The sequence below is a fragment of the Lissotriton helveticus genome, chromosome 2_1 (genome assembly GCF_964261635.1).
Source record: "Lissotriton helveticus chromosome 2_1, aLisHel1.1, whole genome shotgun sequence".
NCBI lineage: Eukaryota > Metazoa > Chordata > Amphibia > Caudata > Salamandridae > Lissotriton > Lissotriton helveticus.
The window spans coordinates 370,632,881-370,650,505 of record NC_136059.1 but is presented as its reverse complement, the minus strand read 5'-3'; the positions used below and the strand labels follow the sequence as shown (position 1 = coordinate 370,650,505).

General features: G+C 43.4%; 1 protein-coding gene across 1 annotated transcript in view; it reads right to left on the bottom strand.

The window, feature by feature from the left end:
* OSMR (oncostatin M receptor) overlaps positions 1–17,625 on the bottom strand; it is a 357,357-nt gene that overhangs the window by 188,212 nt on the left and 151,520 nt on the right. The window contains exon 10 of the mRNA XM_078674982.1: positions 10,191–10,359. Within this exon, the coding sequence (XP_078531108.1) occupies positions 10,191–10,359 (169 nt within the window). The remainder of the gene's footprint in view (positions 1–10,190; positions 10,360–17,625) is intronic.

Sequence of the window (17,625 nt, the reverse complement as noted above, 5' to 3'; positions counted from 1 at the left end):
TTTGGTTGCTGCGGTGTGGAGTAACTACAGAGTAAATAACCACGTTTTCAGCCCCTTCCTAAAAGAGAGCTCGGTTGAATTTCAGAGGTGGAATGGTAAATTATTCCAGCCCTTTGAGGCACATGTGATAAAGCTCCCACCACCGCAGCTGGCTGTTTTGACTGGGGGAACTGTCACTTTTTTTGCTTTTGTTGAGAGAGACTGGTTCCCCTAATTGTCTGGCACCCCATAGCGACTAGTCTAGTATACTGCCGGTTGAATTAATTATAAAAATTAAAAAGTTAAAAAATACAAAGGGGTTTTGATGAAATTATTGTCACAACATCAAGGAAAATAGGGGATCAAAACCAACATGTCAAGACTGAGGGACGAGGCAAACGCCGGAAGGCTACGCCGACCCATGGTTTGTACTTGTAGTAGAGGGCTAGAGCAGCCAAGCCGCTCGGTTGCTTTCTTCACAGAGAATATAATTATACATAGCAGTTGCATCGTGCATATGTTAAATAGTTGATTTTGATACAGTAAAACACAGTACAAATAATCCAAAATACAAACAGTAAAGACAATAGAGACAGTGCTGACATATTTATGGGCAATACAAATACATAATAATAATAATAATAATAATAAAACCATTTGTAGAGCGCATGGTTACACTATAACAGTGTGTCCCCGCGCTATGAAAGCAGTCCATCCAGCAAGCAAGACCTTCTGTACTTAGCATCACAAAGGGGGAAGAGGAACTAATAAGTGCCCTGAGTTCGAGGGAATAGGTAAGTTTTCAGTTTAAGTCGGAATCTTACCTCCGACGGTTCCATACGGAGTTCAATCGGGAGCTCGTTCCATTTGTTGCAAGCTAGGTACCTGAACGAGCGGCCTCCCATTCGCGCTTTAAAGATACGAGGGACCTGAAACAGCATGCTCCCTGATGATCTCAAATTACGTCTTGGACGATGGATCGTTAAGAGCTTTTGAAGATAACTATGCCCTTTCCCCTGGGCTACACGGTGTGTGATGCACAGCGCTTTAAATAGAATACGTTCCTGCATGGGCAGCCAGTGGAGAGTCTTGTTTCCCTGAGGCTCTTTTAGATAGATTCAGGACCAATCTGGCAGCTGAATTTTGTACACGCTGCAACTGCTGTAACCCTTTCTTACTCAGGCCTATAAACAGGGAGTTTCCATAATCTAGGTGGGGGGTGACCAATGCATGTATTAAAGATTTCCTGGTGTCGATGGGCAAGTAATCAAGTATTTTACGTATGGTCTTAAGGACTCCATAACATTTACCTACTAGCCTTGCAATGTGGTGTCAATAGGATAGGCTGGAATCCAAAAGGACACCTAGGTTATTAACCGTCTCTGAGGGGGTAGGTGTAGGCCCTAACTCAGATGGCCACCATGCTGATGACCAGATTGTGGGAGCTCTACCAATCACCAGTAGCTCCATTTTATCGCCATTAAGGCGTAGACAGTTGTCATTCATCCACACAGATACCTCCTTGAGACAGGAGGCAAAGTTCGCTGCTGCCTCATTCTGGCCTTGGGCTAGGGTGATCATCAATTGCGTATCATCAGCATACGTTACAATGTCCACTCCATACGGTACCAGAATTCTAGCCAGGGGTTCCATATATATGTTAAATAGTGTCGGGCTCAGGCTTGATCCCTGTGGAACACCATGCTTTAACCATCTGGGGGAAGATTTAAACGGAGGACAGTGAACTTGGAAAGTTCGGTCTTTTAAGAAGGATCGCAGCCATTCATGGGCCGGTCCTACCTCTCCCATTTCTGTAATGCGGGTCAGCAGCATGGCATGAGATACGGTGTCAAACGCCGCACTCAGGTCTAATAGTACCAATGCTGCTGTCTGTCCCTCGTCTACTATTTGTCTAAGCCTCTCAGTGGAAAAGAGAAGGGCTGTCTCGGTTCAATATATCGCCCTGAACCCAGACTGAGACGGGTGTAGACGTTGAACCTCTTCCAGGAATTCCATGAGCTGAATGTTGGTGACTTTTTCCACTGTTTTCATACAGAACGGGAGAAGAGAAATAGGGCGGAGATTCGCAAGCTGAGTAATAGGGAGGTTAGCTTTCTTTTTCAGGGGGATCACCTGAGCCTTCTTCCATTCATCCAACACGTGATTCTATCCTCTCCTTCAAGAATGCACCTTTCGCTGCTTTTATAAATCTGTGATATTTTTTCAGACTATCTTTGTATTGCTGTTTGCACTTTAAGTCATAGTTTTTACGCCAGCTGCGTTCAATACGTTTGCACGCCGCTTTGGCATCCACCAGCTCTTTATTGAACCACGCGCAGTTTTAGTCCGGCTAGCCCATGCCTTGGTTGTCCAAGGCGCAACCGTATCTAAGGCCTTCGCCATCCACTCTTCATGAACCTTCCTCCCGTTGTACTGAGCCTAGGTTCAGCCTAAAAGGGATAAGTCCGTGGTCTGACCATGGCACCATAATAGGGGGCGAGACCTCCACTCCCTCCCAATTTGAAAAAATTGGGTCAAGCAGGTGTCCACATTGGTGCGTGGGTATAACTGACTGAAATTCTAGCATTAGAGGTTTCATTACCAGCATGACCTCCTGTGTTGCCTTGCAATTAAAATCCTCAAGGTGCAAATTTAAATCCCCTAGGATAAGAAACTTGCTGTAGCGTAAAGCTGGCTGAGTGGTATTCTCAGCCAAGCTATTAATAAACTGTGAGGCCGCACCAGGTGGTCGGTATATCAAAAAGCCATTAATTGTGCTTTTTGGGGAGATTTTTTTGGAAAAAACCCCTGCCTCGCTGTTCATGATATTTATAGAGTCTAGAGTGCAAGTCAGCTCCCTTTTATGTATCAGTGCGATGCCACCTCCTCGCTGAATCCCCCTGTCGACTCTTAACAGACAATAGTCTAAAGGGAGGGCCTCTAGGATTTCTGGGGTAGCTGCCTTATCCAACCAGGATTCGGTTAGAAAAAGCACATCTAATCGACGATCTAATAAAAGATCATGAATTTCTAATTTATGCTTCTTCATTGAACGGCAGTTTAGCAGCGACATGCTCGCCCATTCAGCCTCCTTCTCTAAGCCCATTGATGTGTGAAGGTCAAAGGCACAACCAGTGCACCGGAATGGGGCTACATCCACATGTATCCTGTGCTTACATCCCTCTTCAATCCCGGGGCACAAGTCCAACAGTTGGTCTTTGGTGTAACACAGCTTTTCTAGCCTTCCCATGTCACTTTGGGCAGGACTTCTGGCCCCAGGCCCCGGCAGGTCGCGGACGGCCGCCGGCGCGCCTGCTGCGCTCGCCCGCTGCGCGTCTGAGGAAAGGTAAGCATTTTATGCTAGGGAGGCTGGGAGGGCCGAGCAACTAGTCAGCTCGCCCTCTACTCACCCAAGATGGCGGCGAAAGACAACGCTCCGAAGCAGCACCTACTCGGCGGCTGTGGGAGGCGAAATGAACACTGCGGGCAGTGCGAGCAACAAGAGGGAACTTAAAATCAGTACTTTTGTGCCAGAGGACAAAGTAAGTGAAAGAACAAATTTAATTACAATTTTAAATAGCAGAACGAAATTTACGATACATACAAAGAATTGTTCTGGGAATATCATCCATATACATAGAAGTGATTTGTTGGGATGTCTGACCTGTGTAGAACAGACCACAGGACACCACACTATAGATCACGTTCGTAGATGGATACTTAGTGTGATGTTCTAAAGTAGTCTGGATGTGTCCATGTACGAAGGAAGGTCTTGGAATTTGTAGTGTATTGGCCTGACACACAGTTCCCACATTTGTAATGGCCCTTGATAGGATCCAAGCAGCCGCGATCTGTGCAGGTAACAGCGATGGGGTGGTGGGGCCGTGTAAGGTGGATATCGAGGGACAATGCCGAGGGAAATTGTATTATTTATTTATTTTTGCCCTTGGCATTGTCCCTCGAAATCCCCCCTTATGCGGCCCCATTGCCCCACCGCTGTTAACTGCACGGGCCAGGCTGGATCCAAGACAGATGCAATAGTGTTTGTCTGGTGAGTAGTATCTGAGTTTGTGTGAACCAGATGGTCTTTGATATTCTTTTCTCACACAGTCAAGGGGAGAGGGTCAAACAACTACTCTGCCACCCCGAACCCCCTAAAGTCAATATAATACACTCATATAGGGGTGGAGAGGACAAAACCACAAATAATGGAATATACAAACAGTGACAAGTTCATATGTTTGAAAAAATTGCCCTCACTCACAATGCAACACAACACATGAGTTCATGTTGAATGATGGTGCCAGCATCTCACTGTTTCTGTACAACTTCTCCCTTGTGGATTTGGAAATGACCATAGACTCCAGAATATTTTGAAGGCTTGTACTTGCTATTTCAGAGAATTTGCAATAGCCATGGGAAACCCTATGTAAGTGTACACTCTATTCAGTATGCCTGTGGCTACCTGCTGACTGGTACATGACATGTTTCATGATCAATATCTGTTGAAATGAACCAGTGATATAAAATGCAACACTTAAACCAGTGTCCGCGTTGGTTGCATAGTAGTGGGGTGCGACTATTTGCTGTTACAATATGGTGCTCTGGCATGCCCACATACCTGAATCAGACCTATCAAATATTGCTGTTCTCGTTTACAGTATTTACAGCATGAGTGATGAGTATCTATTCTTCTCTCAGGCATTCATTTAGAATACAGGTAAATTTGACAAAGTAGCCTTTATGAGTCACCACATTGCTTTGTGGTACTGGTGCTAGTGCTGTGCCTTTAGAGGTTGTAGCGAGTACTTTTACAAAGATTGTTCTGGCATACAAATGACAGAAATACTGCCACTTTCTAATCTTTCGCATAATCTATAAATTATTTTCTACGTGTGGACCAGCAGTTGCATCAATATTATGTTTCCATCAGTTTAGCTAGCCCAGTGGCATTTTTAGCATTTGTGTTATGTTATGTTATGTTATTTTATTTTATATAGCGCGCAGATGCCGCAGCCAAGAGGCGTCCCGGCGCTTTAGGAGATAGTGAAACACAACACAGCAGAGGCAACCAGACAGGAATGGGACTAAACTACGGAAAATAGGAAGGTTTTTAATGCCTTCCTAAAAGGGAGCAGGTCAGGGATGGAACGGAGTGGGGCAGGCAAAGAGTTCCAGAGAGCTGCCGCCAACACTGAGAAAGAACGTCCACCCATTCTAGCTTTTTTAAAACGTGGAACAATGGCTAGATTTAACCCTGGGGATCGAAGGGCTCTGGAAGGGGCATAGTGAAGGATTGTCTGTGAGAGGATAGGAGGGGAGGCTAACTTAAGAATTTTAAAGGTTAAGCAGAGAGCTTTAAACTTAATTCTTTGACCTACAGGTAACCAGTGGAGATCTTGAATGGTTCGACGAGCAGAGACGAACTTCGGAAGGCCGACCAGCATCCTGGCCGCCGCATTTTTAACCCGCTGAAGGCGAGCTAGTTCTGCCTGATTCACGCCCAAAAACAGAGAGCTGGCGTAGTCCAATCTGGTGAGAACCAAAGCTTGGACTATGATCTGTCTGGTGTCCGCATCAAAAAATTTGAAGATAGGTCGGAGTCACTGCAGGGCACCAAAACATGTACCAGCTACACGTTTAGTGTGGGGAGTGAAGGAAAGTTTGTCGTCGAGCCACACCCCAAGATTTCTAACTTCAGCTACAGGAGTGGGAACAGGGCCCAACTCGGATGGCCACCATTGGTCTCCCCATAGCCCACTTTCCCTACCAAAGATGATGACCTCGGTCTTAGAGGCATTGAATTGGAGTCGATTATTCGCCATCCAGCCTGCCACAGCTTTAAGAGCAGACTGAAAGGTAGGGGCATCCATGTTGGAATCACCATTAAGTGCCACCGCCAGCTGCGTGTCATCGGTGTATGACACCATGGTGAGACCATAACTGTGGGCTACCTCCGCCAGCGGCTGAACATACAAATTAAATAGGGTAGGGCTGAGGGCCGAACCCTGCGGGACACCCTGACGAATGGGGCGAGGGGCGGAGACATAGGGTGGTGTAGATACTTTGAAGGTTCGATCCGTAAGAAAGGATCGGAACCACTCAAGTGCTACCTCTCCAACTCCTGCTTCCACAAGACGGTGCATAAGGATCTGATGGGAAACCGTGTCAAAGGCGGCACTGAGATCCAATAGGATCAGTGCCGCCGTCTGACCCTGGTCCAGCATCTTCCTGATGTGCTCCACCACAACCAAGAGAGCGGTCTCGGTACTGTGGCCCGCTCGGAACCCATTCTGGGAATTGTCCAGTATATTAGCTTCCTGCAGGTGAGATGATAGAGTGTGATTAGCATGCGCTTCTGCTAATTTAGCTAGCCAAGGGAGAAGGGAGATAGGCCGATAGTGTTCTGATTTTGTAGAGTCAAGGGAGGGCTTTTTAAGAATAGGGATGATAGTAGCCTGCTTCCAGGCAGTGGGAACACTACCGGTGTTAAAGGAGAGATCGATAAGACTATGCATGGCCGGGTAGCAGCACTCGGCGAGTTCCCGAAATTGAGTGGGTCTCATAGGGTCATCCGGTGAACCGGATTTGACTTTTATCGTCAAGGCTTTGAACTCCTCTAAAGTGGGGCTGGGAATGATTAACAGTGGTTTAGGGACCATTGGTGCGATAATATTCTCACTGATGGGGGACTGAGAGAATGACCTGTAAATGGCCTCCACCTTTTCAACAAAGAACGAGGCCAGATCCTCACAATGTGCCAAGGAAGCTTCAAGAGTAGTAGTGGCAGTCTTTTTACTTGTGAGGTCCTTGCATACCCTAAAGATAACCTTGGTAGGATTCGTACTGTTCTTTATCTCCTGAGAATAGAAGGCAGCCCTGGCTATGCATATGGCCCGATGGTACACTCTAGTGCAGGCCCTATAGGCCGACTTGAGGTCAGCGTCATAAGTTTTGCGCCATGCACGTTCCGCTTTTTTACAAGAAGATTTAAGCGTCTTAAGGGATTCGTCGTACCAAGGGCTAGAGGGACTTGATCTAGTCTTACTCCACCTGGCCGGTATAAGAATATCTAGTGAGTGATTTATCCACTCACAGAAGCTATCATAGCCAAGGGAAACTTCAATAGGGGGTTGAGGATGGTGCTTCATCAGAAGATGGTGAAAGTGCTCTAAATTCAAGTTTCTCCAGGGACGTTTGAAAATATCAGGAGTGTTGTTTCTAGGGGGAGGAATAAAAGTGGTAATATGAGTTTCGATCAAATGATGATCGGTCCAGGCCATAGGCCTAGGTTGGAGCACTGAAATATTGGTGGAGATATTCGTCAGGAAGGGATCTAGCAAATGTCCGCCTGTATGAGTCGGTAATTGTACCAGTTGGATTAAATGGAATGCTTCAAGATCAGCTAACAAGCTATGGACCGAGTTGGAAAGTGGGGCATCCATATGCAGGTTAAGGTCACCAATAATCGTGAAATTAGCTGTTTTCATGACTAGAGAGGAGACCACCTCCGGGAGGCTATGACGGAAAGCGCCCTCGGGACCGGGAGGGCTATAGATTAGTAGTCCCGAGAAGGTAAAGTGGGGATTCACTGTGATGTTAAAATGCGCGCTCTCACACCCTGCTATGATGGTAGGTTGCCAGGCGCAAGGATAGCGTGTTTTTACCGCGACTGCGATACCTCCGCCTCTAGCATTACGGTGGAGTGAGTGCATGTTGTATCCCGCTGGGAGTGCTAAATTCATGACAGCCATAGATTGGTCATGCAGCCAGGTTTCGGTAAAAAAGAAGATATCGGGGTTCTCATCTGAGAATACTTCTTGAGAGTGACATGCCAGTGATCTAACATTCAGATGGTAAATTTTAAGAGTGGGTCGAGTAACTAAGCCTAGAGCAGAGTCTGGCTTGTGGACACAGGGAGGTGTAGATTGAAGACTCATAATAGGCAACGGCTTAGGAAGTTTAAAAGAACAGGTGGGACACTGATAAGGCCCACTAAGAGGATCCAGAGCGCCATGATGGCAGTCTCTTACCTCACGACGCAGTAGACGCAGGTCCCCAGCAGATGTCATCCTGGGAGAGCCAGAGTCCCCTGCCCTAGCCCTGCCTTAGCGCTGACGGGCGCAGACGGGCAGGACTCTGGCGAGACTCAGGCGTAGCGAGGGCGCGACCGCTGCGCGAGACCGCTTCGTTCCAGGCGAGCTTTAAGTAGGCGAGTGGCGGTGAGAAGCGCTAGCGCGCTAACCCCCAAGCAAAGGAAGGGAACAGCCTTCCCAAGATGGCGTCGTCACGTGACCCAGTAGCCCCGGAGCCCGGACCCGCAAAGTAGCGGTGCTTTTACTTTTTTTTTATATGCGGTGAGGGCCAGGGGAGGTCGCAGCAGCACATTAAAATCAGGGGGAATAAAAGCAAAAGGAAACTCAAATACAAAATAGGGTGCTTTAAAAAGAAGCGCGAGCCAGAACACAGCGCTAATCCAAGAAATCTCAGCAAACACGGTGATCACCTTCTCCAGGCTGACCCCGTGTCAACGCTCACCTTAAGTAGGCGAGTGGCGGTGAGAAGCGCTAGCGCGCTAACCCCCAAGCAAAGGAAGGGAACAGCCTTCCCAAGATGGCGTCGTTACGTGACCCAGTAGCCCCGGAGCCCGGACCCGCAAAGTAGCGGTGCTTTTACTTTTTTTTTATATGCGGTGAGGGCCAGGGGGGGTCGCAGCAGCACATTAAAATCAGGGGGAATAAAAGCAAAAGGAAACTCAAATACAAAATAGGGTGCTTTAAAAAGAAGCGCGAGCCAGAACACAGCGCTAATCCAAGAAATCTCAGCAAACACGGTGATCACCTTCTCACACCTAGTACACACAAGGCACCTTTTTCCACTGTACATAATTTATCCTTTCATTTTACACCCACATGTTGTGATACTGACCATTTATAGTTCAAATGCGCAAAAACTATATTTTAAAAGCAAGACTTTGAAGGGTAATGATCATTAAGTTGAGCTGATTTCTGAGACCTAAGTTCCATGAGGCGCTTTCTTCCCTTTCTGTAATAGGATACTCAGAATTTGGGCAAACTATTAGAAGAGGGGGTTGGCAAAGCCAATATCTCTGGCTTTGATGTGATAATGCATGCAAACAGCATTTGTGTGTGGTTTGTATGCATGCTTAAAACATTAAAGCCAGGCCTGGTGATGAAAGAGCTGCTCCTGCACCAGTAACGCAGTAACGCAGGCAACACTGGTTCTTATACTTATTGCCCAGGTGTGTTTTTTTGAGTTTCCAGGGGTGAACAGGTACAAACCCAGTGACACGTGAGGGCCGAGGCTGTTGGAAGGCAGCGGGAAACTGAAAGCAATGACGATGGACGAGCAAATGTGACTCTACCACTCTGTGTCACCATGGACCAGGGTTTCAGTTCTACGATTTTCATCAACAAATAACTGCTAACAAGTGTTAATCTAATTAGGTTAAATGAAGCAAACCTAGACGAAAGTACCCAAAATGCATCAAGTTGTGATATCAAAGTCAGAAACTGGAAAGAGTGTCCATGATGGTATGGTCTGAGATGTGTGCATGCCACTGCTCTTCAGACGGTGTGCAGTGTAACTAGTGCACTAAAACATCAAGCCTGGCATAGTTTCCTTTGCCAATCATGACTGCCAAATGTAATCCTCCTGTTGGCGGAATGAGAATGTGAATGACACAATATCTTAATGGTGCTGACCCAAAGCTATTAAAGGATGAAGAGAGGTCACACAAAGCCAAATGACAAAGGGTGCTGTCTAGCGCCAGATGTGCACTTGACTACAAAGTAGAAAACAATTCTAAAACTTCACTCTATTTAGATGTAGTCACTTACTTCATACTATGTTTAAATACGTCCCTGTACAGCTGTTCTCAAATGCTGAATGAAATGCACTTATATCCACTTAGAATGAAGGATGCCGAAATTAACCTGAAAGTCATCAAGCAGAACATGGGTGGCAAGAATAACCAACCCCAAAACATATAGAGCCATGATGCAGCCTTCCACGGTGGGTACTCCTGCTTAAATGTATTTCCTAGGGTACAAAGAAGTAAGCATTGTACAGTGTAAAAGGCATGTGTTTTGTGGAAGCATAAACATGCCTATTGGAAAACAGTGTTTGAAAAACGGACCGAGGGACTTTTAATGAATCACCAATGTATTAAATAACCTTAACTTACATACCAGCTTCTCTGGTTGTGAACGTCACACTTCCACTCCAGTCACTCCACTTCCAAAAATGTACAGCTGTCCCACAACGTATCCTCAGGGTGTAATTTGTGAATGGGTGCAATCCATTTATGTCAGCCAGGTATAAATCAGATGATGTCTTTCCCTCTGTTGTTGTATTGTGCTACAATTTAAATAATACTTGCTTTTAATGTCCACCCTTAAAAAATATGCTGTAATGTTGGAAATCAATGTGCATTAGTTAGAAATGAGGACATACTGAAGAGGCTTGCATCTGGATATTCAAATGTAATTAATTAGACCAAATACAGTGTTAGACTGGCGTTTTGGGCAGCCTGGCAGTACCGCACAGCTCAGCTGGAAAGTGCCAGTATGCGTTCAGGTTATTCATTTGTTTATTTGAGACATTGCCTCTTAAACTACAAAACAAATCACAAAAATCCATAAACAATCGCATACAGTTAAAAAAGCCATATAATTCATCAATAGACAATTACAAAATGTAATCATAATACAAAATTCTTGAATGACATAAAAAATCTAGCCAGAGAGCACGTTACATCTATAAATTGCATTAAAATAAAAAAAGCAGTGCTAACAGTCTAGACTCGATATAATATTTAAATAAATTAGGTTTTAAAATGTTTCCCCCCCCAAAGTTAAAATGTATCAACAATCTAAAAGTATATGTTCTTTCGTGCAATGTATCTACAACCCACATCCACACAACCCTTCTTCATTCTTAAAGGAGCGCACCCCTGAGGATATAATTCTATTCGAAATTTAAAAATAGTGTACGCATTATTGAGTCCAAGAGGCAATGGAGATAAAAAAAGAAGTGTTAGGCTCCCAAACTTCGCTTAATTCTGCAACTGAGGACCTTAAGTATTGAAGATTCCTTTCTCCTGACTCTTTCCCGCCCAGTTCAGATAGTTCTTTCTTAGAGTAAGATAAATGAAGAGCTACATTATAAATATTAATCCACAATACGTCGGTCATCACCTGTAGTTGGTTATTTTTCTTTTAGCCCGATTGAGGTCACACATAGTAATCTCGTTCCTATGTAGCATAGCTATTTTGAGTTGTTTGGATGTTACCAATTTGCTCCCGAACCTCAGGATTCGAATCAATGGATCAGGATTGGAGCCTAATGTCCATCTTGTAGCCAGACCCCTTGTACATTTGGGAGAGGGATAACAGATGTATTAGGTAACAGCCTTTAACCGTACCCCAATCTAAGGTGTTACATAAGCCCAGCACTTCTGCTTCACATAGGTGAAATACACATAGGTCTTGAGGCAGGATCAATACTTTGTAAGCTACTAGGACTTGGTAAAATGAGGGTCTACCAGAATCTTGTTTAAATTTCCTTAAGCCGGCAATGGTCGATAGCGCTTTTACTTTAATGACTCGATATGGGAAGGCCACGTCAATGATTTATTAAGAACCAAACCTAATTACCCGCATTCTGTGGTTTCCTCAATTCTGGAGTGCCGAGAGTTATGTACATTCTTACCAAAGTCCTTAGCTTTAGTTTTGTCATTGAAGGTTAACTTATTTTTTAGAAAGTGCTTGTCAAATTCAGATGATTTCCTTTGTAAACCAACGGGGGCAAAGAGAGTGCCAACACACATCCTTCTTTCCAATTTGGCCCACAGAATTTCCTGTTCCACCAAATTGAAGACATCCACAACATAGGTATATAGAGTACCTAGAGTTCCTATGGCTTCTTGTGCTATTTTCCAAAGACTAAAATAATGAACGATAGTGGAGTGCCCAGCTTTAAAGCCGCTCTGTTCTATCAGTATCAGACATATTTCTTCACTCCATCAGGTTAGATCCTGAAGAAAATGTTTTGCTGAAACTTTTGCACCCACATTAATCAAACAAATACAGTTCCAATTCATAGGTACAAGTCTCCCAATATCAACAGTTGTCAACCCAGAAACCGGTCCGTAAGGAGCATAGCGCGACATGCATGCGCTCTAGTTCGTGATCCTACTGATCGATGAGCTTTACGTTTTTTGTCGACAACTGTTGATATCGGGAGACTTGGACCTATGAATTGGAACCGTATCTCCTTCCTGTTTTTCGGGGGTACACCCTGGAATACACTCAACTTTTAATTCACCCTAAAGAAAGCCCGTATGGGTGAAATGCGTTGGCTGTGTTGCACATTTAATTTTTTCAAAAGATGAATAAAGGGATTCACAAGAACATTAAGGAAAACTTGCCTCTGCCATCCTTATTTTGCATTTGACCTTTGGATAAACCCAAGGACTGTGTTTCATAAGTCTTTGTACATGTGCCCCTCTTACTCTTTGTGTATTGATTTGTATTAGGACCATTATGGTGGCTGGTCTTTAGAGGTGGGAATATTATACGGGACTATTCAGGAAACAATCATTGGCTTCCATTTCATTGTAGATAAAGACAGGTAGTAGTGCATCTTAGACCCTGCCACCTTAGATCATTGTGTTTAAACTAATTAAGCAGTAGTTTTTGGAATCTGCTCGGTCACCCTATTTAAAGATAGGTTTTATGATGGCACCTTGCCAGTTCTAACTGTAAGGCAGAGTAGGTGTAAATTGCTTAAACATTCCAGACAAAATAAGGTTGGCCACCAATTTAAATTGTTCTTTATCATAAGTGCCAGATCATCTAGTCCTTCAGATCCGGTTAACTTTATCTGTGTGATGGTATCCCTAACTGCGGAATCTAAGAATAGAAACTTAATGTCAACAGGAGAAACACTACATCATCCTCTTCTCCGGCATATATTGCTGATAAATAGACCACCCAACCCTCTTCTCCTGTTATGATGTTCCTAACATAAATCCCTAAATGCACCAAATTCCAAAATGGCTGCACATCATTAGTATAGATTACCTCCATCAATCCGTACCAAATCGTTTTGTAAATAGACCTTTGTTCTGCTTTAGTCTTGCTTTGTATTTCCTGTTAATTTCATAATATGAACTACTTCCAGTATGTGGGATGCTTGTACATTTCATTTTCCTCAACTTCTTTTTCACCTCCTGGCACTGAGCAACGAACCAGGGAGCCTTCTTTTCAGTTGTAGATTTGAAACGGTGGACTTTGTAAAAAGAGTGTTTGCATTACCTTTAAAGCAGTTGACCAAGACTTTTTTTGTTACTTTGTAGTTATTATTGAGGTTACTGGGTACCAAGGTCAAACTGGTTAAGTCAATATGTTTTTGCAAATCAAGAAAGATTTTAATATGATGGATAACTATTCTAGCTATAAGACGCCTTGGAAATTCCATGTCAAGGGGCAGGACTCTATCTCTAGTTAGTAGTCTCAATTTTAACCAGGCCCTTAGGGGAAGGTGATTTCTTCCCATTAGTGTGAGAGGTTGAAAGTCCCAAATAAGCAGTATTTGCCAAACCTGAAAAAAATGTAACTGTGTAGATTTCCAAATTTAGATGTCTGGGTTTCTGGAGAGTCCAAGTGGAAGTGACCATTTATTCCAGAAAAAGTTCTAGCTCTTCAGAAATTTTTGCATCGACCCCGCTATCCTTCAGTTTATGCACTTGGGGAAAATAGCCGGCAGAATAGGATAAGCCCTCATCAGATTACCAGAGATTGCTTCTTCCAGTCGGGGTTTCAGGTGCATATGGAAGTTACCCAAAAATTAAAATCATGGCTTTGGTAAAGCGTTTGGAAAACTGGTCTAAGTCTTCCATTGGAGTGAAAATTATTTAGAGTTATAGGGGATTTCCCTTAAGCTTATGTACACCTTTAACATAATACTATTCTCCACTTTTGCATTATTGTGCAACAAATCAATATTACGAGCATGCAAAAATTAAATTTTCATAGATAACAGAGTGACCTTTTTAGCAATCCGGGTTGATACTAAAGTAATTCACCCACCCGAGTTGCACCCTGAGATGTTCGAAACTGCATCAGAAAGAATTTAATGTGGTGCCAATTTTATTTTGGTCCTGTGGGTTTTGACAGGAACAAAAATCAGCCCTCACACCGGTCCTTCCAAGCTAGACCAGCTGGTAGTACTAGACTGCCCTAAGGAACAATCCAATTCTAAACATACATGTAAGCACCTAGGAAGTATCCATGTATATCCTGGTACAATACATCAACAACATATTTATGAGTTTACTTTACATTACATTTCTCTCGTAACATGCTGTCTCTCACCTTTAAAAGCCAGAGCCTACCTCACTCATTGAGATCTACCAACAACAAGCATTGGCAATGCCTATAGGGTCTGACTTTAATACACTGCCCCCACTACTCACAAATTCATGACACTCACTCTGAATTTAAATGGGAACACCTCTCACCCTGTACGTATCCAGACACATCACTCACCATGCACTCACAAGCTATGCATCCTGCACTCATACACCTCCAAACTACCACACGTGCTGCACTTACCCTGTAGTCATGTTACATTAGTGAGGGGATTATGCCTCCCCAAAGGCCTCTGCAATGCTAGCCTGTTTTTTATTGTTAGTATATTAAACCCTCCCACCCTCTGCCATGCCCATTTTAATCCTGTCCCTAGACGGGCTGTTCAAACATGACATGTGGTTAAAAACAAAGAAGTACACCTTTTGGATTTCTCCTAAAAATGTATCATTTCACATTTGTGTTGTGGAATGTATGCTGTTGTTAACAGATCAGGATGGCCTTATTGTTCGAGTGCTGAGGTTATTCTAGCAACAAACACAATAAGACAAAGGATGGAGTGCTGACACGTTTTAGACATTCACCCCAGTTACAGATCTTTGTTGAATCCATCATCATTCTTCTGCTCACTAGGCCACCCCAGTTTGGACCACTCAGCCATATACAAATCAGTCTTGACCCTGTTCCTTGTGGGAACAGTCCATCCTGAACTGCCAGGCCAGGTCCTCCCTGGACCAGAAACAATCATCCTGGGACCGGTTTTGAGGCTCATTTGCCAGGCTAGCTTGAATCCAGTGGTAAAGTGAGCAAGGGACCCATGTCTGGACATACCCTGGCCACTTAAGATGAATATAGCAAACACAATAAGACAACTACACTCTGAAGTCTAAAGTTAATGATGGAAGGCGAAGGCATGGGGACAGAAAAACAGAAATACATTACTCATGATTGCCCTACTCCCATCTTTGCTGCTGTCAGAGAAAAATAAAACACATAAATTAAGTCCTAATTTGACACCTACGTACAATGAAGATTCAAATATAATCAAAGTACATATATAGAATTGTATTATTATTATTTTTTTATAACATAATGGCCACCCATGCATTGTACTGCATCCCCAAGCAGACCAGCTTAATCCCCTTACAAACTTCCCCTCACAAACATTCCTCAACTATAGAATGAGATCAGTAAGTGCTGTGTGCATGTTTCCATGTGTGCTTTCGTTGCGTGATAGGTGTTTGTCTACATAGTTTTAACATATCTTGTTGTAGCGCGGTATCTGTGTGGAGAGGAGCTTAAACACAACACATGCAATAGTAAGCATTATGCAAATGCTGCAGTACAGCATACTAGACCTCATGCAAATAATGTAATTTTTTCCCACAGTTTTACATCCTCAAATTGCACGAACTCTATATTCCTAAAGCCATGCACGAAAAAGGAGTAGCCGACCCCAAGCCACATACCTGGCTGCCTACTCTATATGATTGTATTTCTGCAAATTACCTACACCTCACCTCACATTACAACCTTCTTCTTTGAAACAATATTCCTGCAACCTAACAATACCTAATTTCCTCTCATCTAGCCATTCAACCCACCAGCCATTTGCAAAACTTAAAACTCACATATCCCCCACTAATGATCACATCTAACCCATATTAATTTAATCCAACACAAAATAACTTGAGTAAATGCATGTTATGGTTTCCTTGAGAGCACATACCTAATCCCAATAACAATCAGTAACCTATAACCAATACATTATTACCAATAATTAATAACCACTGCATAACCATTAATCCTGTGTTCTAGAATAGCGTACTACCTGCCAGAAGCACGTCAATTTAATGTCATGGATAGTAAGCACTATGTAAATTAAATTACAGTCCAATCCGATACAACATATGGAGTTAAGTGTAGTAAACCTGTACTTATCTACATACTAACCTTATCGAATTTTTCTTCATAGAGTGGATTTCACTTCAGCGGCGGTTTCAAGTGCAACATTCGGACAGCCCCAGCTCCTTTATTTCGGCAAGAAGCATTACCTTCTGCAGGCATCCAGCAATTCAATGTTTAATCCCACCAGTGTTACCTGTCTAATAAATTAGCAACTTTGGCTATACGAATAGGTAGTTTTAAGTTAACTGGACCCCTAACTATATCCAGTTGGAAATATCTCTGCACTCCTGATCGCTGTTGACACTATTTAGGTAGTATTACTCTACCCAGATGTGGAAGGCACACAGATGAAGAAGCATGCCACAATGAACAGTGGGTGTGATTTTTTTTCTAATATAATATTAGACCTGTGGGATAATATTAGGATATAGTTATAAAATCTGCAAACCTTGTGTGTAGTATGATAATATATTGGGGGAGTGTAAGAAGCTGATTGTTCCCGCTGAAGGCCCTTAGTGGGTGACTAGGATCTACATGGACTCCATAGCGCACATATATGATTACACCACCACTTTGAGGGTGTCAAGTAGCTTTTGGAGGAAAGATGTTCAAACTGTTGACCAGTCTAATGCAAATCTACGCTCCTGAAGAGTTTGCAGCCCAATAACATTGTATAGAAAAGCCCTGGGACATAGTTATTGCATAAACATTTCCTGTACAGAATGTGTTTTTATGGTACAAACATTGATACATCGACTTATGAACAGAAACACAAGACAATTATTTAGGAAATAAATATATGACTTCATGGACTTTGCGCAATAATCCAAACACCGAAACAAAATCATCTAGTAACAGAGAAGGAAAATGACTGTAACCCAAAATTGTGCTGTAGTGTGCAATCTGCCCTTGAACACCCATTTGGGGTACTGTCCTGTGCAACTACCAATCTGGTGCCCTGGGCAAGGCTCAGCACACATATCCTTTCTAGCCCAAAACGTTTGCAGTCATGAAGACGAGGGCCATGAGCCGCATCCCTATCAAGTTTCCCAGGTCCATGCATGATGTACTGCTCCAGTCTAGTTTTTTTTTCAACCATGGGACTTGTAGTTTTGTTGATTCCATTATAAAACAGGACAATAAGTCCCAAATTTCAAAGTAAAACACCTTGACTGGAGCAGCACACAGCTCATGGACCTGGGAAACTTGGCAGCTATGGAGCCCCATGCCCACTGAAAAGAGATAAGGTCATCTCCAGCCAACACCTAAGAAAATTAATCCTCTGTAACTAAGAAATCAGAATGTTCAAAACCAAATAGTAATAACAGAGTCCTATTGTACCTAA